The 23203-nt window shown below is 51.4% G+C and overlaps 1 protein-coding gene across 5 annotated transcripts in view; it reads right to left on the bottom strand.

Annotated features, from left to right (window-relative positions):
• PIGG (phosphatidylinositol glycan anchor biosynthesis class G (EMM blood group)) overlaps positions 1-23203 on the bottom strand; it is a 43519-nt gene that overhangs the window by 8753 nt on the left and 11563 nt on the right. For 3 of the 5 annotated variants that reach the window (XM_030851551.2, XM_060298830.2, XM_060298829.2), the window contains 6 exons: positions 16606-16818; positions 12608-12825; positions 12167-12448; positions 10484-10941; positions 7999-8190; positions 2708-3017 (listed from right to left, as the gene is read on the bottom strand). In XM_030851551.2, the coding sequence (XP_030707411.1) occupies positions 2708-3017; positions 7999-8190; positions 10484-10941; positions 12167-12448; positions 12608-12825; positions 16606-16818 (1673 nt within the window). Of the gene's footprint in view, positions 1-2707; positions 3018-5032; positions 5165-7998; positions 8191-10483; positions 10942-12166; positions 12449-12607; positions 12826-16605; positions 16819-21930; positions 22877-23203 lie in introns of those variants that run through there. The other 2 variants (XM_060298831.1, XR_004038185.2) reach the window with 2 other exon arrangements.

Below are 23203 nucleotides of genomic sequence, written 5' to 3'. Positions count from 1 at the left end.
ACTCCCTCCCTGGAGAAGGAGGAGACCCTAGAGCTGCGAGAGGAGCAGGGGAGGGAGAACAAGAGTCCCAAACGCCATGCTGAGGGGAGGTGGGCCGAAGATGGAAAAGCGGGTCCCACACCAGGCAGGTCGCTGGAGGTCCCGCTGAAGCCGATTCAGCCGTCAGAGAGGGTCGACCTAAGGCGCGGCCTGCATGCTCTGGGGCTTTCCTTGCGTTAACTCTCTAGATCCTCAACAGTCCTGACACCGTGCAGGTGAGGAACCGAGGCAGGGAGAGACCCAGGGGCCCGCGGAGAGCTGTGGATGCCAGCTGGGCACCACGCTCCTGACCCCATACCACGAGGAGCTGGTGAGCTGAAGGCCGGAAGAAGGAGCGGAGAGCCTGTGATTCTCCTGCCAGGAAACCCGACAGTGAGAAAAGGGAGATGCCCGAGGGAAGGGCTGTGGGAGGGGAGATGAGCACGGCCCCAGGGGCGCTCTGCTCCCAAGGCCGCACAACTGCTGCTCGTCTGGCCTGCTGTGGGGCCCGCCGTGCAAGGGCCGACCTGCGCTGCCCCCGAGGACCTCTAGCACGTCTGACGGCGCCACTGCAGGGACGCCCGTGGTCGCTGGACTCATGCACTCTGGCTGCCCACGGGCAGCGCCTGAGACGCGCCAGCAACACATGCCGTCACGGAAGCTTCGTGCTCACCCCCGAGGGACGAGGCCACATGCCCCCCAGGGGAGCACACCGAACGCCAGAGTCTGCCTCCCCGCTCGGGCGCCACCTGTGCTCAGTCTTCCTGACACTGAGGCCTCAGCGCGGAGCCAGGCTGCCTGAGCAGTAGCCGCCTTCTCCGTCTGGGTTCAGAGGGAGACTGTGGGCACCTGCCTGATCAGGCCAGCAGGGTCTGCTGTGCCCCCAGGACACACCTGCAGCTTGCAGACTGTGTGGGCGCTGCCGGGAGGCGTCCCACGCAGAGCTGTGGGGCTGTGCGCCCCCGGGCAGGGGTGTCCTGTGTTCTTCAGACAGGCCCACGGTTCAGCTGGGCCCTGGGGAGCCTGGAGAAGGCAGAGGGACGAGGCGATCTTCCGATGTGACAGCGTTCCCATTCCCCACCAAGCCACTTGTGCTCAGAGACAGAGTGACCATCATTAACTGACCTCCAGACGGGAGGCAACCCCCAGGAACAGGCCTGCAAGTGACGTCCAGATGAAGAGAGGAAACAGACTGACATGGGCCATCTGGACATTTCTTGAAATGTGCAGTGAAACCTACAGTCCTTCCGAGGCCACACATGAGCTACGCCAACCGGCCGGCAGGACAGCTCTGACGCAGGTGCGCCCGGAAGAGGTACTCGGCCGCTCTCCTCCCTCCTCCCTTGGGGCCCACGTTCACGCTGGTCCCTTCGCTGTCTTCCCACTCCCGGCTGGTACTCCGCAATTCTGGAAATGCAAGCTCTGCACTTCCCCACATCCATGACGCCTGTGACCTTCTGAGAGGTATGAACAGCTGTGTCCTCGGTGGTAACACAGCATGAGGCACACACAGGAACAGAACCCGCGGGCCAGTGCTCGGCTGTCAGAGAGGGCGCCTTCCCGCGACGGGCGGCTCAGACGCCAGGGTGGTGCGGTCCACGCCCTGGGTCCGCAAGGACCCCAGCTGTGGCGTCGCTGCGGGGTCCTGGTGACAACGGTAGGCACTGAAAGTGGGGGTCCTTGGGGCGAGGCTACAGCTGGAGTGAAAGGGAGATGGAAGCAAAGTGGGGCTGGAGGATTGGGGAGGCACAGACAGGGGGAGGGTCAGGTCACATCCCTCCAGGACTTACAGATTTCTAGTACTTTACCCCTGCCCACTTCTGGGCTTCAGGGAACAAAAGGAAAAGCCATGCAACTGTGGTGAGGCTGGAAGCAGCCAGAAACCAGGAGACGAGGAAGAGGCCCCAGGCCAAGCTGCCGGGACACGGGGCACCAGGCAAGCTCCAGGGTCTGGACAGAGGAGGGAGGAAATGCAGATCCTCACTGTACAGACGAGAAAACACACTCAGACGTTCAGTCGGTTTGCAAAGTTCCTTGGCCGGACAGCGCGGAGCGAGATGGGGACTCCGGCGATTGCGCTCCACCCTCAGGGGAGATGTGTGCGGTACAGGTCGAGGGCGGGGCCACCTGACCCAGGGCAGCGATGCGGGAAGGCTGGGGTGGAACTCGGTCCCTCCAAGGCCGGGAGCTGGATGCTCTGTTCACCTGTCCAGGTGCTTCCCAAGTACACAGCTGCACACTGAGGTCTACCCTGGAGGCGGCTGGACTTGCCTTTATGGGCCCTTCAACACGGGAGAGGACGTGACAAGCACGGGGCCCAAGAGATTAATAACCAAGTGGGGAGCCCCAGAAATGCCTAGTGCTGACAGCCAAGGGAGCAGGTGAGAGCAGTCATCATCCACATCTGATAAAGCCACGGGAACATGATGCGCTGCCCTAACCGCCCGCTGAGAGCAGATCCAGCGCAGCTACTATACACCCCACCAAGGACGTCTGTCTTAAATGACTAAACGCACTTTACGCTACACGTGCAATTTAAGCGTGATTCACCACGCCATACTGACAGTTCTTTCACTAAACATACAGCATAACTTCCTAGCTTATGGTAAAATTTTCTCAAAGAAAAACTAAAAGATAAACGACATAAAAAGTTAATAGTCTTCTACCCACGATAATGATGAAAACCTACCTGAAAATAGAAGAACGCTTGACCGAACCAGTAATGCATCACGGTGACCTCAGCTGCGTCGTGCCTCAGGGGCCGCCAGACGAACTGAGTCATGATGGTCTGGATGACGAGGCTCAGGGCTAAGACGGGAAGATTGTGAGGTCTGAGGAGCAGCGCCGCCAGCAGAACTAACCCGCTGTATATTTCCCAGAGGCCCACGGTCTTGACTGTGAAGTCATCAGCAGTGATCTGAGATTTAAGCAAGCCTTTGGTGCCCGTGAACAGAATGCCAAGGACAAAGACATAAACAAAACGAGCTTCGGTGATGCCCCTAAAGAAAGCAAAAGAAGTCAGATTCATTAGCACCAGCTAGAAAAATTCAAGCACACGTTATCCCATGAAAACCACGTGTCTACTGAGCTGACAGTACAAGCTTCAGGACCCACCCGCCGGGGGAGCTCTGTGGAAGTGAGGGCGTCTGCCTCTGCACATCAGCCTCCCAGGACGCCCCGCCCAGAGGCCGGCAGGCCTGTCCGCTCTGTGCTCACTTCTCTGATGGAGCCGGCTTACAGGAAAACTTGCTCCTGTGGCCCAAGGATCACCTAGGTGTAGGACCAGAGCCATTACTTGTAGCCGAAAGAACTGTCCACCTGCTTTGCATAGTTAGTTTGAAAAAACACTGCAGTAGGATAAGGTCCAGCTCTGTCAGGAAATTCCGTAAGTTCATAAATGCTAAGACACAACCGAGCATGTTCACAACCAAGCAGATTTAAGTACGTGCTTGCATGTGTGTACAGACACACACATACAGTGGTGCGGTCCAGACTGCGGGTCTGGAGGAAGGTGGCGCCAGGTTAGTCTGGGCACTGCCACAGACGAGCTCTGCTGTTGGGGCAAGTTAATTACAACTTCTGATGCTCAGCTTCTTATTCATAAAATGAAGAGAAATGGTACCTACACCTCACAAGGCTGTCCTGACAATTAAACAAGAGAACGCACGTAAAGCGTTTGGCACACGGTAAATGTTAAATACTACTGTGGATTAAGTACTTTAGCACAGTCATCATCTGTAAAGGATACAATTTATGGCACTATACATTCCTAAAACATATTTTAGATCAATTTCATAAATCAAACATTTTATACAGTACTAGAAAAGCTGATTATTTAAAGTGACGCTAAGTAAATCAAATTTTAAATGAAATGTTCACCTTAAGAATGTATCTGGGGACATCCTTGGTGGCGCAGTGGTTAAGAATCTGCCTGCTAATGCAGGGGACACGGGTTCAAGCAAGCCCTGGTCCGGGAAGATCCCACATGCAGCAGAGTCACTAAGCCCATGTGCCGCAACTACTGAGCCTGTGCTCTGGAGCCCGAGTGCCACAACTACTGAAGCCCGCACGCCTAGAGCCCGTGCTCCACAACAAGAGAAGCCACTGCAATGAGAAGCCCGCGCACTGCAACAAAGAGTGGCCCCCGCTCGCCTCAACTAGAGAAAGCTGCACACAGCAATGAAGACCCAATGCAGCCGAAATTAAATAAAGTAAATAAATTAAAAAAAAAAGAATGTATCTGTGTTGAAAACTGAATTTTCCTATATCAGATTTTCTTAGGAAAAGGTTTATACATTTTTTAAAAATAAACTTATTTATCTTATTTATTATTTATTTTTGGCTGCGTTGGGTCTTTGTTGCTGCATGCGGGGCTCCCTCTAGTCGCAGTGATCGGGGGCTACTCTTCGTTGCCGTGCATGGGCTTCTCACTGTGGTGGCTTCTCTTGTTGCAGAGCATGGGCTCTAGGCGTGCGGGCTTCAGTAGTTGTGGCACGTGGGCTCAGTAGTTGTGGCTTGCGGGCTCTAGAGCACAGGCTCGGTAGTCGTGGCACACGGGCTCAGTTGCTCGGCGGCATGTGGGATCTTCCCGGACCGGGGATCAAACCCGTGTCCCCTGCACTGGCAGCTGGATTCTCAACCACTGCGCCACCGGGGAAGCCCAGTTTCTGCGTTTTTAAAAAATGGTTTTTTTTTTTTAGGATGATCAGTTTAGTTTAAAGAGTGGAGCACTATCTACTGGCAACATGGAGACACGAGAGGCTGATATGAGGCCCGCCATGGGGCTCACCCTGGTGCAGGAGCTGGGGTCAGATGCAACCACGCCAAGGTGTGTGCTAAGCTGAGTGCTGATGACGGACCCACAGGGTCAAAGAGGGGGAAATGAGCAAAGGTCCAAGGGATCAGAGAAGTTTCAAAGAAGAAAGGGGCTGGGTTCTGTATCAAGGAGGACTGACTGTGAACAGGAGGGAGAGCGCCACTGGATGCCTTTAATGGGTCCACCTCTTGCCCTCACCAGTCAGCTGTGCCCGCACATCCAGAACACTGAAAATTGGCTTTCTGCTCCAGCCAGGTCTGGGCTTCAGAGTGGAGATGAAAGTCAAGAGTTAAATGTAGAGGATTCTAGAATACTGATGGACAGCAGCACCTGCGGGGATTGAAAGGAGAGAAGCAGCTTTCAGGCAGACCTAGAATTAGGGCAGCTTTAGAACTGGGGCAGATCTGGAACCAAGAGGGGTCTAGAATCAGGACAGATCGGGGTGGCGGATGGAAGCATTCTACGGGACGGATGTGAACCAAGCAGTGCAGGTTAATGAAAGGGTGCACTGGCCTATATTTTGGGCACCAACAAGGTACATGCTGTTCTATCCATGAAAGGTAAGGAAGTCATCGAAGTCTTGAAGTGAAATCAGGTGTATCCGAGAGGAAAGAGGAATTTATTCATGTGTTGCACTTTGAGATTTAAACAAACACCCCTGGATTGGACGCCCTCACATGTGACATCCAGCCTTGACATCTGCCCAGAGTCTCAGACTTTGAAGTGAACAGTCTTTAAGATGTCTCCCCACCATGCCCTCCCCACCTGACCTCCCTGCCTCAGGTGAAGGCCTGCCACTCTGCCGTCACCTCAGCCAGGCCCTTGGCATCACCTTGACGTCCCACACCAGTTGACAGGTCTTGTTTCCAGGTGTGGCCCTTGTGCCCCTCAGCCACCCAAACAACCGGGCCATAGCCCTCAGAATTCACCTTGACACCTTTTTAGAGAGGATAACACTTGCTTTTCTTTCTCTGATTAGGAAAGCAATACCAAACATCCAGAGAAGAGTTAATACCTATCCTTCTCAAACTATTCCAAAAAACTACAGAGGAAGGAATGCTTCCAAACTCATACTATGAGGCCAGCATCACCCTGATACCAAAACCAGACAAAGATATTGCACACAGAAAAATTATAGGCCAATATCACTGATGAACACAGGTAACAAATCCTCAACAAAATATTAGCAAACCGAATTCAGCAAAACATTAAATGGATCACACACCATGCTGAAGCAGGATTTATCCCAAGGATGCAAAGACGGTTCAATAGCCACAAATCAATCAGAGTGATTCACAACATTAACAAACTGAAGAATGAAGACCATATGGTCATCTCAATAGATGCAGAAAAAGCAGTTCACAAAATTCAACACCATTTACGATAAAAAGAAAAAACAACTCTCTAGAAAGTGGGTATAGAGGGAACATACCTCAACATAATAAAGGCCACATACGATAAGACCACAGCTAACATACTCCGTGGTGAAAAGATCTAGATCAAGAACAAGACAAGGATGCCCACTCTCGCCACTTTTATTCAATATAGTATTGGAAGTCCTAGCCACAGCAATCAGATAAGAGAAAGAAATAAAAGACATCCAAATTGGAAAGGAAGAAATAAAACTGTCACTGTTTGCAGATGCCATGATACTATACATAGAAAATCCTAAAGACAATACCAAAAAACTACTAGAGCTCATCAATGAATTCAGTAAAGTTGCAGGGTACAAAGTTAATAAACAGAAATCTGTTGCATTTCTATAACTAACAACAAACTATCATAAAGAGAAATTAAGAAAACAATCCCACTGACAACTGCATCAAAAGAATAAAATACCTAGAAATAAATCTAACTAAGGAGGTAAAAGACCTGTATTTGGAAAACGATAAGACACTGATGAAAGAAACTGAAGACAACACAAACTGATGGAAAGATATCCCATGTTCTTGGATTGGAAGAATTAATACTGTTAAAATGACCATACTATGCAAAGCAATCTACAGATTCAATGTAATCCCTATCAAAATACCAATGGTGTTTTTCACAGAACTAGAACAAAGAATTCTAAAATTTGTAGGGAAACACAAAAGACCCCAAATAGCCAAAACAACCTTGAGAAAGAAGAACAAAGATGGAGGTATCACGTGCCCTAACTTTAAACCATATTACACAGCTACAGTAATCAAAACAGTATGGTAATGCACAAACACACACACACACACATAGATCAATGGAACAGAAGAGAGAGCCCAGATGAACCTACACTTATATGGGCAATTAATCTACAACAAAAGAGGCAACAATATACAATGGGGGAAAGACAGCCTCTTCAATAAATGGTGTTGGGAAAACTACACAGCTACGTTTAAAAGAATCAAACTGGACAACTCTCTTACATCATGCACAAAAATAAATTCAAAATGGATTAAAGACTTAAATGTAAGACCTGAAACCATAACTCCGAGGCTTACCCACTACTGTTGGCCAACTACCTTGTTTTTTACTCTGTGCAACTGTAAAGTAATGCTTCAGAGAGCATGCCCATATCCCAGTCTCTCGCCTCACCTCTGGTTGTATTTTTGAGATAAATTCTAGAAAAGGACACCCAAGTCAGAGGGTTGGACAAAGTCAAGGTTCTTAACACGTTTTACGAACAGCCCTCCAGAACAGGCTCTGCCCACCCCAGCCCACATCACCATTAAAAACAAAAAAGCTGCCACTTTGACATGCAAAAAGTGGTCCTGACGATTCAATCACCATGAGCCTCCGCTCCAGGAACTCACGTAAGTTATGGGAAAGTTTGGTTTTCTGGCATGCTTCACCCCCCAACTCCTAGGCAGCATCCACTCGTTATTATCCTCATTACTAGTTACTTCTTGATGGAGCAAAACTGAATCCTTTAAATTCTTTATTTTTAAAGAACTCCTTACTAAAAAAAATAAATAAATCTTAGTGACCTTACTTCCAGGTTATTCGTCTCTCTCCTTTCAAAAAAAGAGGCTAACAGAATTGGTTCACTGAGGCATTGTCAGTAACCGTTGACAAAATCACAATTCACAAAGACCAAACTCCAATGTTCTCAAGATTGCATGGCATTTTTTAGTACATAAAACATTAGAACAGATCTAAAAACAAGTGCTTGTGTCTGCCAGTACACTTACTTTGAAATGTCTTTGTTGTTTTGCTGCCATGGGAACAGCAGATTTCCAATGGCCACCCTGTAGCAATAGATGCCCAGCAGGCCAAACGCCATGGCCACTTTTGATGCCAGGGAGCACCTCTTCTGAACCAACACAAAAATCATGATGAGGGAAACTGCGGCCAGAACAGACAGTTCAGCCTTATGATCAGAGCTGAAATGAAATGTAAAATGCCAAAAATTACTACCAAGGATAACTAGCGATATTACGGATCTACACCAAGTGGCTTTCTCAGAACTGTAGGAAAAAGAGCTCATTTTCCTGAAAAGCAAAAAAGAAAATTTTTTGTTTTTTAAATTCAAACAGAGGTTCTTAAAGTGGAACAAATAAAGGGCCGTTAACCCAATCTCTCATTGCTCATTCACAATTGGTAGCTACCATCAGCTCTGCACTGGCCAGGGCAGCGATATATCCAACACTGCCCGCTGGCTGCCCTGGTGCCCCCTTTCTGGGGCAGCCTCATTTTCCCCAACCACAGGTGAAGAGGTTGTGTGCAAACTGCACATTTACCCGCGTGCGCCCGCTCACGGGAGACGCACACATCCTGGCACTGTCCTCTTGCATTCACTCGTCAGTGCACACAGACTCACGCAGGAGCGTCTGCCCCCTCCCAGGCGGGGAGATCTGGTGAAGAGGCTGGGCACGTGGCTGTCACAGGCCCTCTCTCTGCCCGGCCCTTGCCCACCGCTCCCTGCCACCTCGGCGAGCTGAGCCCTGGGAAAGCAGGGCTCTTTCCCATGCTAGTCACTGCAGCTCGCACTCACAAAGCCCACGTGTTCACGAGCCGTTAACCCGAGGCATGTATACGCCACGCGGAAAGACGAACTTGGGAAGATGCAGAGGAAAGGAGGCCAGTGTCAGGGCACGGGTCCCGGGAATGGCAGACGGTGATGGGGGCCACGCTGGGGCCTCTGTTGTTGCTCTGTAAGCTGCATGTTCCATGCAGATCCTGGATTGTTAATTGTCACAAATGGAAAATGGAGCATAGAGACGGTGATTGGGCGTCTCTCAAAGGCTCTGCCCTGGAGGAGGAATCACCGAAACTGCAGCCTCTTTACAAACTGACAGGGAGAATCGTGCTGCAGGAGGGGAGCGCCCTTGATGGAAAGGGGTGGGGGTTCAGTGTGCTGGAGGAGGGTCTAGACCCAGGAGTGGGCACAGCTGCACCCTGGAGAGTGGGCCAGGGGTGGTGGCAGCATCCCTACACACCATGTTAGTGCATCTGTGGGTGGAAATCAGCAGATCTTCCCGCAGTGCTGCAGCTTCCCAGGAAAATAAGAAGTGAGGTCGTTGTGCTGCCCCAGCACGCTCTCATCCTCACGTGCTCTGGCTCCGCCTGGTGCTGCCTCAGCTCCCCTCTGCTTTCACACCCCAAGCGCAGACAGGCCAGCGCCCTCTCTTCAGGGTTGCTGTGAAAATGAAATGAGTGGGCACACAGCAGGAACCTGAAAAACGCTACCTGTGATTACTATGGTTGCCGAAGGTTTGCTAGTACTGTTAACACTTGGTAGAAATTTATCATGAGGATTATTTGGCCAGAGGAATAAACAAGCTTACGGCCTTTGATGTACAATTCCAGGTATCTTCCAAAAGGACTGTGCCAGTGTGTGGCCCCAGGACTCCCCGGTGCTCGCCAAGCCTGGGTTTTTGTCCCCTCCCTCATCACATATAAAACCGCACATTCTTATCTAACTGAAGTTCCCGAATCACGAGCAGGAGTGAGCACTTCCTGTTCTCTCCTTTGCCACTTCCTCCTTTAGGAACGTGTCTACGACCTTCCTGAGCCCTGCTTCCTGCTGACAATTCTTACAGAAGCTCTTCCCAGCGATCCGACAGTGACCCTTGCCACTCTTGGAAACACTTTCTCATTTCACTGCTCCCATACTTTAGTTTTCTAAGCCTTCACTGACAGAGAGTAAAACTTATGATATGACCAAATGCTGGTCTTTTCTGTCCTAGTTTCTTCTCTGTACTTCAATCTTCTGTACCTGCTATACTTTCTACTACATTTCCCAGCCACTCGTGAGAGGCCTCAGAGGAGGCTGAAGGCTCACCTACAGGCTCCAACCAACGCAGCTGCCCTTCCTGGGGGCGGGGAGAGAAGGGCGGAAGCCCAGAAGGCAAAGCCACTCTCCCAAGGGCTCCTGGGCACAGGCCCTGCCAGCCTGTCACCCCAGCCTCGCACCAGCGGGGCAGGGCAGCGAGGGACAAACTACATCCTGCTGCAGTGATCATTTTAAAATTCACAGGTTCTCAAACATGAACACTTACAGGGATTCAGCGATAAAAAACCAAACTACCAAGCTAGCCTCAAATAAATTCACCTCTCAATGTCAAATCATGGGTTAGTTTTCTATTTCTTCAGATCTCAAATGCCATTTCTATCCTGAATATGAAAAACAGGCCTACGGAGGCTCTGGCCCGAGGCCACGGCTTTTGCCCTCACCTGGTGAGCCAGTGCCCCAGGTCAGGCCGGTGGGCCCACTGCACACCCGTCTGGTTCAGTGACCGAAGCAGCCGGCAGCAGGTCAGAATCAGCCACGGGCTCGCCAGCACCATCCACCTTTCAGGGCCTCTGAGCGCTCCCAGGGGAGAGGGGTGCCTGGACGCTCTGTCGAGCTCCCACACGTCAGGGCCAGGGCTCTTGCCCTGTGGGGCCGCTGCGACCCCGTCGAAGTCCTCTCCCGCGTGCGGGCAACTCTGAGGCGCACGGTCGTCTCCCAGAAAGCAGTTTCTGTAGATTTCGTGGCACAGAGCTAGACACAGCGTGTTGACGAGGAAGTACCACGTCTGGGGCTCCTCTTCGATGAAGCTGCTTGCGCCCAGACTCAACGTGTGGCCCACGGTCCCCAGCAAGATGAGAAGATCTAGCTCCGACCACCTTGCGTTGCACTGAGGTGGCTTCTGTAAAAAGGAAAATGCATTTTATATGGGAAAAATCTGAACAGCACATCATCTTCTTGCTGCCTGAGCTTACAGCTTTCGCTCGCAGACCTAACCTGCCGTGACAGACACCTGCTGCCCTCACGCCCGGCACCCACTACTCCCCGTCCCCCCGAGCACCGCCAGGAGGACGTGGAAACAGCAGGGCGGTCCTCCCCGGACTGCAAGTCCTAAGCTGAGTGACAAGGAGACTGAAGCTGTCTGGACCCAAGCAGTCTCGGCAGTGCCGGAGCCTGCAGCATTGCCCACCAGTCCCAGGCCGGACCCTCCTTGCAGCCTGTCCTTGCCCTCTGAGCCACTGCCTGCTACTGGAAACCAAAGAGCCCCAAGGGTGTATTCCACCGAACCAGACACCTAAGTTCTCCAAGAACTTTCCACAAATCCAGAGAGTTTCCATTACAGCAGTTGGCGTCACAGTACCAGCCCGTAAATACACTAATGTAAAGCATTTAAAGTAAAATGAGGACTCCATGGCCGTCATTCAGTACTCCTCGATATTTGTTCTACTAACTGCGTGCAGCTAGTACATGACAGAGCTTGATACTGTGAGCCTGCTCAGGCCCTGGAGAATCAGACTGCTCTAGGGAAGCCCATGCTCCAGCGGGGACACATATGTGTGGTCAACGACACCACACCGGTTGGGGGGCGCGTCTGTGGCCCTGTGATGAGTCACTGCACTGGGTCCCTCGGGCTCTGGGCACTGTGGACCAACTGGGACTGCCCACCTCTCTCTCACCACCCTGCCACCACAAGCAGCTGATGAATGAAGGTGTCAGAGGCCAAAGGCTGCAAGAATTCTAAAGGAGAACGTCAGTCTAGAAGAGGAAACTGCATTTTATGAGGCAGGATGAGGGCGGGGTCTGTCTCCTCTTGGCCCCCCGTCAGCCAGCTGCCCGTCCCTCTGTGCCAGCCGCTCTGGACAGTCCCCTGGTTACAGCGCCAGGGACGCTGTCTTTCTAACTGAGAAGGAAGGCATGAGACCTCATAGCACAGGTCTGAGCGTGTCAAGTCGGGATGCCCAGGGACCCGGGAGACCAGCCACTGTGAGCACGTCCTGTCGGCTCCCATGAAGGGTGGGCCCTTTCCTCGGCTCCCATCAGCATCATGCCTGGTACGCACCAGGGGCTTAACCCGTGTCTCATCAGCTGGAGGAACAAGAACAGCCTATCTGGAAAGCCGGCCTTACCTTACTCAGACGCTTTCCGGCGGCAAACATCCCGGTGAGGGCAGACAGGACTGCGCAGAGCAGTGTGGAAATCAGCACCATCACTCCGCCTGCCATCAGCCACGGGAGGCTGCACAGGTAGCACGTTCCGCCTGCGGAGGTGCACACGGTGACGTGGAGCGCTACGAGGCCCAGGGCCAGCAGGTAACAGAGCAGAGAGAACGCGGGCGACGGCAGAGGGACGTCCAGCTCGGCCTTGCCGCTCAGTGCCCGGGGGCCGCTGAGCAGAAGCAGCGCGAGGACCTGCAACAGGAAGCAGCGGTGGCGTCCGCGACTCCACCACGCAGGGGGCTCTCCCTTCGCTTTTCTAGCAACTTGCTACGTCCTTTAAACTACCCAATCCCGGCCAAGCTAGGTGCCCAGTTTAACAGCGGAGCCGCGACACTGCACAGGCAGCCATACCTCCAGGACCAGGACGGTCCCCACCGCCATGGAGTAGACGTCATACTGGGCTGCTTGTCTGCTCAGGGACAGGCTCAGGGCCCTCAGCGCGTCCAAGTACTGCCTGCGAACCTTGCTTCCCAGGTTGGAAAGGACTTCTGAGCTATTCTCCTCCAAGTACAGTCTGACCCAGTTCCCGTGCAACCTTTCGGACACTTTAAACTGCTCAAACCCAGGCTCTGCCGAGAAGAAAAGGCAACACACACATATCACCGACATGCACGCACATGTGTAATTGTAATCTCAGAGTGCTCAGTTATTCACGGCACATGGCAGAGCCTGACACCTAACCAAGATGAACTCCGGGGGTGGGGGTGGCTGCCAACACCTCCGGTAAAACCCCAACAGCGGATGAAGCCAGCCTGTCCTCTGCCGTCCCTCCTGCCCGCCAGCCCTCGGTGCACGCCACGGACAGCAGCGTCTGCCTGCTGCTCAGCCCCGCCTTCTCCGCCTCCCGCTTGCCGCCTCCTCCCGCTTCTCTCTCTCCACTCTTCTTCCTCAAGGTGCAGTATAAAACGTCCCAGGAATGCACTGCATGAGAGCCCTCAGTTCTACAAAATCCTTCCGACCCTCACGCTCTGGGTGAGGACGGGGCAGGCAGGGGCCTGACACCCGCTCCACCGCGTGCCCCTTCCCGAGGCAGGCCGGCCCCTCCTGCCTCTCACTGCCAGCGGCCCTCTTTCACCTGCTTCCCTTCTTCACCAGTCTTCTTTGGGAAGGGGTGGCAGTCTCCCCGCCCTCCTACCACAACGCTGAGCTATGTCTCCCATGCACCACACCGGCTGAATGGTCCACGGCCGACATAAAGCCAGGGCTGCGTGATGGCTCGTGGATGGAGCCCAGCCCCGGCTGCAGCCGGCTCCCCACTGGGGACGACAGTGGCATGCCGCCCAAGGCCAGGGGTCTTGCCTTCCTTCCTTTCAGGGCTGGACCAGACTCAACTGTAACTCGGCTGGTCGGCTGAGCAAGAACTTCTCTCCCGAGACTCCCTGGTACGTAACATGCTCTTTCAACTTCAAGCAGAGCTGTTCCAAGGTGGTCTGGGCCATGCCTTTCAGGGGCCTTGGCCCAGCCCACCAGCAGTGCCCCCACCCTGCCTTCCCTGATCACAGCCCGGCATCCTCACGGCACAACCCCTGAGCATGGGCCCCGATGCCTGCAGCCCCACCACTGCTGCTGGAGCCAGCTGACCTGTACCAAGTGCTGGTGGCAGGCATGACCCTAAGCCCTCACTCAGGTCCTCTCCCAGTGACCTATGGGACTGGAAAGGTTAGACACCCATTTCAGAGAGGAGGCAACGCAGACACCCGCTCATGGGCAGGCAGGTGAGAGCTGGGGTCTAAGTCTGCATCCAAGCTGGTACCCATACTCGCTACACCCCAAAGTCAAAGACACGGAGGCACCTGCGTCTGCACCCCACCGCCTAGAGTCCCAGAGACACGGGCGCACCTGTGCATGCGTCCAAAGAAAAATGGGCTGAACACTGACTACATGCTAGATGCGTCAGAATAGGTCCTGACAATGTGGGTCTGTGATCCAGCAGGGTTGTCACACATGCATGAAACTACAAATAGTGAAAAATACTACGGAGGGAAAATATACTATAGACGGAACGGTGAGAGACCCTTGGTAACGGAAAGGGAACTGACTTAAGAATGGGGTTGAGTGTGGGGGACAAGGGAGGTCTGACAGTGAAGCTAAAATGTAAAGGATGCCCAGGAACTAACCTGTGGAACAGGCACAACAGCATCCAATCAGTAGGAAGAGCACACGCAAAGGTCCAAAGGTGATAACAGCCCCCACTACGACCAAAAAGTGGTCAGACGAGCGAGTTGCATCAGACTGGGGTGGATATCATGGCAGGCCTTGACATCCCGGATGGGGGTGTGAAGGCCTGGGGGTGCTTTCTCGTTCCGGGGACTGGCCTCTGTTCATTTCACAGGCTCATTACGGCCACAGCCACTGCAGTGCTCAATCCTCCCTACCCTGCTATCCCTGAAATAAGCAAACGACCCCACCGTTTTCTGGGTTTCATTTTTATTAGTTGTTGGTATAGGAGAAAGGACACACACTACCAACAACAACGGATTTGCAAAAGCTACCAAACTCATACGCTATTTGCCTCTGGTCTGCACTGAAATGTGCACAGTGGTCGGGCCTCACCTTTGACAGAGCTGCTGGCCGGGCTGTCTCACGATCTAAGAGCTTGTGCTCCCCATGCCCTCCTGCCACTCAGGACATCTGGTTCCCAACCACTCCCCGATGGCAGGGTGTGTCTTCCACAACCAACTCACGGTCAGTTTACATCTCCCCCCAAACTCACAGGCGTTCACTCCACTGGGCAGTACCCCACCACTTCAAGTAGGCAGACCTGCCAACATCCCATCAAATGTTGCCTCAAACTGGGAGGTGACCTCCTCTGCATTTCCCAGCGAGCCCCAGCCCCAGCGTCAAACATTAGCCTTGACGTCCCTGGATGGGTCAGAGTAAACTGATTGAAAGTATGGTCCTGGGGAGCTGTCCTACCAAGATATAAACACCCTCAAAAAAAAAAAAAAAAAAAAAAAAGAGATATAAACACCTCTAGTTTCTCGCAGTCCTTAAAACTAAGGACACACCCCGCTCGGGCCCCATCCACCTCAGATGCCAGACCGTTGCCCTGTCCCTGGTCCTCACCTGCACCCACGCCAGCCAGGCTGTCTCCACGTGAACCGCTCTGTCAGCAAAGTTGCTGAGACCTCACCTGCCGTATGAGCGGACGGTTCTCAGTTCCTCATTTTATTTTTGGCCACGCCGCGTGGCTTGCGGGATCTTAGCTCCCGGACCAGGGATTGAACCCATGCCCCTTGCAGTGGAGGTGTGGAGTTTTAACCCCTGGACCGCCAGGGAAGTCCCCTCAATTCCTCATTTTATTTTACCTCGAACCCCATTCAACACACATGCTCACTCTCTCCTTCCTGAAATTCTTTCTTTATTGGCTTCGTGGACACTGACCCCGCCCCAGCCCCCCAGCATACACACAAGCACCCTGCCTTGCAAGCCCGCTCCTCCCACAGCCTTCCCCACCTCAGTGACGCTCACTGCATCCTTTCACCGTTCAGCTGCAAACCCCAAGTTGTTCCTTATGTCACTGGATTGCTTCACCTCACATCCAGTGCATCAGCCAATCCTACCTTCAAAGCAGATCCAGAACCAACCATTTGTCCCGGATCCCACTGCCTGGGCCCTCGCTCCCTCCCCTTGCACTGAAGTAGCGCACCAGCCTCCTGGCTCTGCTGCAGCACAACACAGCCCTCCACACGGGCGCCTGAGAGAGCCTCTGAAAATGCAAGTGGAAGGTTTCAGCTCTGCACAACACCCTGCAGGAGCTCCCCACTTACTCAGAAAGGAAGTGAGAACCCCTTCAATGTCCAAAAGGCCCTCAGCCCTCAGCCCTCATCTCCTTCTGCCTTCTGCCAGTTCCAGCCACTCGGGCCCCCGGTCACTCCTTGACTGTGCAGGCACATCCCCACCACAAGACTCTGCGTCTGCCACAAGGCTCCCTCCCAGGCCAACCTGCCCCGGTGGCCCTCGCCCACCTGCATCCTTCCCTGGTTGAGCCTCTTCCTAAGGTGCCCATCACTATCTGACATCTGTCGTTGCTTTCCTCTCTCCCCCGCTCTGGATGATAAGCTCCACGAGGGCAGAGCTCTCCTCCTGCTGTGTCTCTAGTCCTTCCAACAGCCCCTGGCCAAACAGGAACTTAGTGAAAAAAATTCAGCACTTGCTGAATAAGTAAATTTATGAAAGATTTTGACTTACATGGTTGCATCTGTGGGTGTTGCTAATGGTGACAGTCAGGGTTCTAATGAAAAGGAACACACCGTCAAAGACTGCTGTGGTGCACACCACGGGGACATCAGGCGCGATGGAAACACACACACAGCATAAGAGATGTTAGCAGCTGCTAAGCGGCTTACCTTTTTTATATGATGGAACATTCTCCTGCAACAACTTGCTAAGCTGTACTGTATTTAAATGTAAAAATCTCAGTTGTTCCCTCATTGGCTTTCCTTCTACAACTGGGAATATGAGATTGCCGACGCTGCTCTTTGGAATCGGCAGACCAAGCCCTATTGATAGCGTTGCAGCCAAATCAGTCTGTTGAATATACTTTGGACGTCTGACGTCACCTAGAAAAAAGAAGACAGCTTGAGTGACAGGCCCTAGGACACATGTGCTGGTGGTCACTCCTCCATTTGACCTTCTACAAGTAAAGTAAGTCAAACCACCCATCTCTTCAAACCGTCCTGTGTAGATTCAGACGGAAACCACACCGTTGTTTTCCACGTCAGTAAAAACACTGAATCCTCATTTTTTGCGGGGCCTGGTGCTTCCCCAAAAAGCAGCACACAATACGCGGGAGAGGCGCTAACGCAGGAAACTCGACACCGCGCGTTTCACAGCGTGGGGTGGATGCCGAGGGATGTTCACTTTGGTGAGGTCAACGGTCACCCTGCTGAACGAGGGTGAGGGTGGATCTCTGGCGGCCCTGCCCCGCTGCAGTCAGAGCAGTCCACGCAGCCCCACAGGGAAGCTGATGCAGACTTCTCCACGCATCCTGAGCAGCAGCAGGTGCCTCTACTGGGGAGAGCAGAACAAGGCTGGGTCCAGCCGGGCCAAGTTCCATAACCAACTCTGACAGGCGAGACACCGCCTACCAACAAGTCCAAGGCCAGCAGTGGCTGGCCAGCCTCCGAATTCCTGCCAGGAGAACGGGTGTGACGTCAGGACACTGGGCTCAGGCTCCTGCTGTGCCACCATCCAGTGGGAGGCTTTGGATAAGAAACTCAGAATTTTGTCATCTGTAAAGAGAGCAGCTGGCCCACAGACCTCAGAAGCTACAGTGCAGGTCTTGGGGGCTGGGGGGTCACCAGGAGAGTCTACCCGGGACAGGCAGTGCCGGTGCAAGTCTCTTAGACACTCTAGTGTGAGTTTATAAAGCTTTTACTTTGATTGTGGCAATTTCTGGTTGTATACAATTTTTCTTTTTAATTTGATGAGATGTATTAACCTTTTCTTGACCAACCATTTACTGATGGCTTCCGGGTTCACTCAGGAGAACATTTCCACCCAACATTATTATTTGTTTCCTTCTAGAATTTTCTTACATTAGGTGCTTTGATCTGAAACAAAACAAAACCCAAAACAAAAACCCCACCTTAAATTGCTTCTGCTCTGATATTAGTGATGGTCTTGTGCTGAGACCACTGAGGGCCTCACACGATACTCCGTCAGATCCGAGGGTACTGACAACCGGGATTCTAAGCTCGGGAGGAAGACAGCACAGGTGAAAGATCTCAGGAGGTAATTTTACAGCAGTGAAGTGAAGGGCAAGTTATCAATACGAACTCAAGATCAATTTTATTTTAAAGAGATTTCCTCACTTTGTACAGAAATGAGTAAGCCAGTATGCATGAGCACTGCTAGTTGTGAGACGGTGGTCCTCAAAGACCCCTTTCCACTGAAAGGAACCAGGGCATCTTGGAGAAGCAGCTGATTTCAGGTCCAGGGAAGGGCTTGTGCACAAGCGGCTGGGACACCTGCTCGGACTAGACAGCAACAGAGCCCTCAGAGATACTAAGGCCTCTGGGACTGTAAGGTCAGAAGGACTCAGGAGGTCATCTGAAGATGTTCCCAGTTCCCAAAGATGGGACAAATGGAATATTAGATAATATTAAATAGTATCTATAGTGAATTGAAACAAGCTTAAATCCATGAGTTCAAAATGTCCCAAAAATAAAAATAAAAACTAATTGGTCATAGTTGAAGCACGCTAGTGAACTCATAGTGAACTAATTCACTGATTTGAAACTGGGAATTCATTGGGAAGAATAAGCCATCAGTGACCTCCTCTCTCTTATATAAATGGTAATGCTGGGTAACCAAAAAGTAGATGGGGGAAGATTCTCTTTACTGAATTATTTTGGCTAATTAGTGAAAAAAAAAAAAAGGACTTACAGAATTAAAACATCACTATTTGTAACCTCTAGTGAATTAGTGGCCCTAGGTGGTCATCAGTGGCTACTGACATCACCACACAGCAGACAAGTCGGACACTCTGTGCCTCCTGCTAGCAAGAGTCTGGTCCAAACCAACCGAACCAACAGGATCTGAATCTGCTCATGACTCCAGGTCAGGTGGGATTTACCGGATGAGCAAAGGACATGTTAGCAGACAATGCAGAGAGAGACTCCACAGGACAACCGACCAGGTTCTTCAACAGATAATCATAATAAAAGAGGATGGGGAGGGAGACATATAAATTAAAAGAGACTTAGAGACGTATCAACAAGAACTGACATTACTTTAAAAAGAATGTGGGGAATTCAAGCCTAAGGATGCTCTTGAAAACTATGAAGGTTTTGGAGGTAAGCAACTAAGAGGAAGCTGGCAGCTTCATGAGAGCAACAGGTTAAACCACAGGCCAGCTGGAAGTTTACCAGAGAGGATCAGGGAGAAAAGACAGCTAAGAAGGGCTCCCCTGGCATCAGAAGAGACTCAAAGACTGGCCTCGAAATGACTTCTGCAAAGTGGCCCAAATAGGATGAGACCAGACCGCAGAGCACATTGATTATAAATTGTCGAAAACGAGACAGCAATCATCCTGCAATGAGGGGAGCCAACAGCTGGGTGGGTGTGGCAGCAAGAGAGGCAACAACTTAGAGCCGCCGCCACAGAAAGTGACCGTCACAGAGCTCCGCTGGCTCCCAGGGCGCGGCGCCCTCACGGGAACGACAGCAGACTTTACAAGTGGGGGTCAAAGCTTCCCTGGAGCAGTCCAGCCAAGGTACTCAACAAACGGACACGCAAACAATGACGACAGGCCCTTGGAGGGGAGGGGAGCAGTAGCTAGAGTTACTGCAATATAGTATTTAATGTTCAGTTTTCATCAAAAACTCCAAGCAATTATGCCAAGAAACAGGAAAGTATAATTCAAAGAGAAGAAAAAGCAGGCAACAGACTCTTCCTGGGAAGGGCCCAGATGTCAGAGCTAACAGACAAAGTCTTCCAAGCAGTCATCGTAAATGCATTCAAAGGACCAAAGGGAACTACGCGTAAAGAAGTAAAGGGAGGTGTGATGGCAGCGCGCCATCCAATAGAGATTAGCAACAGAGGGGCAGGGATTATAACGAACCAGAGGGAAACTGAAGTTGGGAAATATAGTAACTAAAATGAAACATTCACTGTAAACGCTCAGCAGGAGATTTTCAACTGGCAGAAGAATCAGCAAATTTAAAGACAGACTGATAAAAATTATGCGACCTGAGAAACAGACCAAAAATCTTCCAAATTTGATGGGAAACATCAAACTGACACATCTAAGAAGCTCGATGAACTCCAAGTTGGACAAACACAAACTAACGGACGTAATAAAAATGTTGAAAGACAAGGAGGGAAAGAAGGGACCCTAATTAGATTAATGATTGATTTCTCATCAGAAACCACAGAGGCCAGAAGGCAGTAGGACAGCACATACAAAGAGCTGAAAGAAAAAGACCAGTCAACCAAGAATCCTACATCCAGCAAAATGACCTTTCAAAAAGTCAAGGTGAAATGAAGACATCCACAGACTAAAAAAGCAAAAACGACAGTTCATCGCTAGCAAACCTGCCTTACGAGAAACCCTGAAGGAAGCTCTTCAGGCTGAAAGCTAGTGACTCCAGATGGTAATCTGGATCCAGTTTAAAAAAAAAAAAAAGCAAAGAGTACCAGAAATTGTAATACAGTTATAAAAGACAGCATAAATACATTTTTTCTCTTAAATTTCAAAGCAATTATATAGAACCATATATACGTATATATAAAACCATACGTGTGTGTGTGTGTGTGTGTGTATATATATGTTGTCAGCCTACAACATATAGAAATGGAATGTATCTGACAACAACAGCACAGGTGAAGAGAAGCGAAGCTGTACTAGAGAAAGGAAATGACACCATAAGAAAATACATGTCCACACAGAAACTTGTTCATAAATGTTATCTACAGCATCATTCATAATAGCCAAAAAGTAGCAACAACCCAAATATCCATCACCTGATGGACGGATGGATGGACAAATGTGGTGCATCTGTACAACGGAATATTACTCAGCAACAGAAAGGAATGAGGTCCTGACACCTGCTACAACGTGGATGAACCTTGAAAACATTACCCTAGTGAAAGAAGTTGGTCACACAGACCATTTACTACATGGTCCATTTATTAAAAGACCATTTAGACACTACATTTATTACATGGAATGCCCAGAAGAGGCAACTCTGTAGAGACAGGTAGATGAGTGATTGCCGGTGGCTGGGGTGGGTGTGTTACTGGGTTGGGGGAAGTGGTGGTGACCACTAAAGAGGTGATATGTCCCAAAATTGACAATGACGATGGCTAACCAACTCTGAATGAACTAAAAGGCTCAAAAAATAAGCGTGATGACAAGACAATATAACTACCCTTAAAGCAAACAAACAAGTAAACAAAATAAGAAAGAGCTCAGACTCACTGTTGGCACTGAGGTCAGCCGCGTGAGCAGCCCATGCAGGCAGTTCCTATGCACAGCTGCCCTGGCCCTTCCTATCTGAAGATGTGTCAGGCCTCCCAGGGAGGAGATCCTTAAATACCCATCTGAGCAATGAAACATCAGCACTTTAGTTAAAAATAACGCTAACATCCCTGTAATAAAAGCATGTCAGCTTAGTTGTCTCTTCTCCCCCCAGACTATAAGCTCCCTGTCTGTAGTGCCAGCACAGCGCCTAGCCTACCGTGGGCGCTCAGTACCCCTCTGCTGCATGGGTGGACAGATGGATGTGTTTCTGGCCTGGGGCTCTCACTGAGGTAGAGGAGCCCCACGGGACCCTGCTTTGGGCGTGCAGAGCGGGAAAGCTGGGTGTATGGAGGCCAGTGCTCTGATGGGCACTGCGTGCACTCACTGGAAGGCAGGCTCCAGCTGGGCACCCAGGAAAGGCTCAGGTTACAAGAGCCAAAAACTTACACCTTAGGAGGTCAGACACCCAAGAGGCAGTGCTGTAAAAAGACAAAAGGAAACAGGTGGAGCTTCTTCCCCAACCAATCCCTACTCAAGTGGAAGACTCATTCACTCGATAAATATTTTCAGCGCCCACCAAATGCCAGGCAGTGTTGAGACCCAAGGCATACAGTGATGAATAAAACAGACTCTGCTCTGCCCAAGTGTAGCGCACAGCAAGGAGAGAGATGGACGCAACCACACGATTCAGGCTGTGATTACAAACCACGCGAAGGATGACGGCAGAATACACGAGCACTGTGAGACGACCGGAAGGAAGGTGGTTTGGATTTTTGGCTGAGACCAAGGACGAGCGTATGAGCAGGCTGAGGGGCTGAGGAGCACGGGGTCGGGCGCGTGAGGAAGAGTTATCACTTGGAGGACCTGCGGGAGAGGTCAGGATTCAGCGAGTAGTGAAGGACGTGGCTCAAGACAAAGCCGTGAGGGAGGCGAGAAGTCTCACGCGGGAGTTTCACTGTATCCGAGGTTCAGCTACTGAAAGGTGGCACGTGTGGGCGCTGGGAGCCAGGCGGTTGGGCTCATGCGAGGAGCAGGGAGGGCAGATCGAGGTGGACGCCCACGTTTCCAACTTGAAGAGCCGCGCGAACGGCGCCATCTGTTGACGGGGAAACAGGGAGGGCAGATTGCAGGTGAAGTCGCGTTTGCTCTGCCTGTGGAAGATCCAGGCGGAGGCATCAGCAGGCAGTGGAGTAGACAGTCTGGAGGCTGGAAAAGGGGAGACAGCTGGAGGGACAAATCTGACACGTGTGAGCCTATTCATGGCATTTGAAACCATGGGAGTGGCTGAGATCATCTCAGGAGTGAACGCAGAATGAAACAAAGGCAGTCCAGAACAAAGGCCAGGGCAAGGAGGCTAAGCCAGCAAAGAAGACTGGACAGCAGAGGGAGAGGGAGAGGGAGACCAGAAACGTGGAGGTCCCAGGACTAGGGGTGAGCACTGCCGAGCGGTGCTGAAGGGTCACCCGAGAGAAGCCAGAGCGTCCAGTGTGGCAACAGCTGGTGAGCCGGCTGCCTGCGTGTGACGACGTGAGGGGGCAGAGGCTGTGCACACGTCCGTGCTGGTCGAGGGCACCGGCGTGTCTGGGCTGGAGAGCTGCGCCGTGTCTGAGTGCCGAACGCGGGCCCTCAGTCCTACTCAGTCCTGCTCCTGTGGTTCTCGCTGACGTTGCTGTTCAACATACAGTCTCAGATAACGGATACTGCTTCTTAACTTAAAATTTTTATGTTTCTCCCAGTCATACATGCACTTCAGATGTCTCTAAGCCACTGGCACTCTTTACTAACAGTTCCAGATATCGAGGCGGTGACACTCATAGCACACAATTCCCAAAAAGAACATTTGTATTTTAAGAATCGGCAAGAAACGTGAACTCCAAATCCTGACTGGCCCTTGTCCCGTTATTTTTCATTCTCGCATCGTTCAGGGTTTTTTCCAAACTTACACAGCTTCCAAAAATGGTTAAATGGTTTTTAAAATT

This window comes from Globicephala melas, chromosome 5 (assembly GCF_963455315.2).
Source record: "Globicephala melas chromosome 5, mGloMel1.2, whole genome shotgun sequence".
Taxonomy (NCBI): Eukaryota; Metazoa; Chordata; class Mammalia; order Artiodactyla; family Delphinidae; genus Globicephala; species Globicephala melas.
The sequence above is the reverse complement of the archived record's forward strand: the minus strand, read 5'-3'. Positions and strand labels throughout refer to the sequence as shown.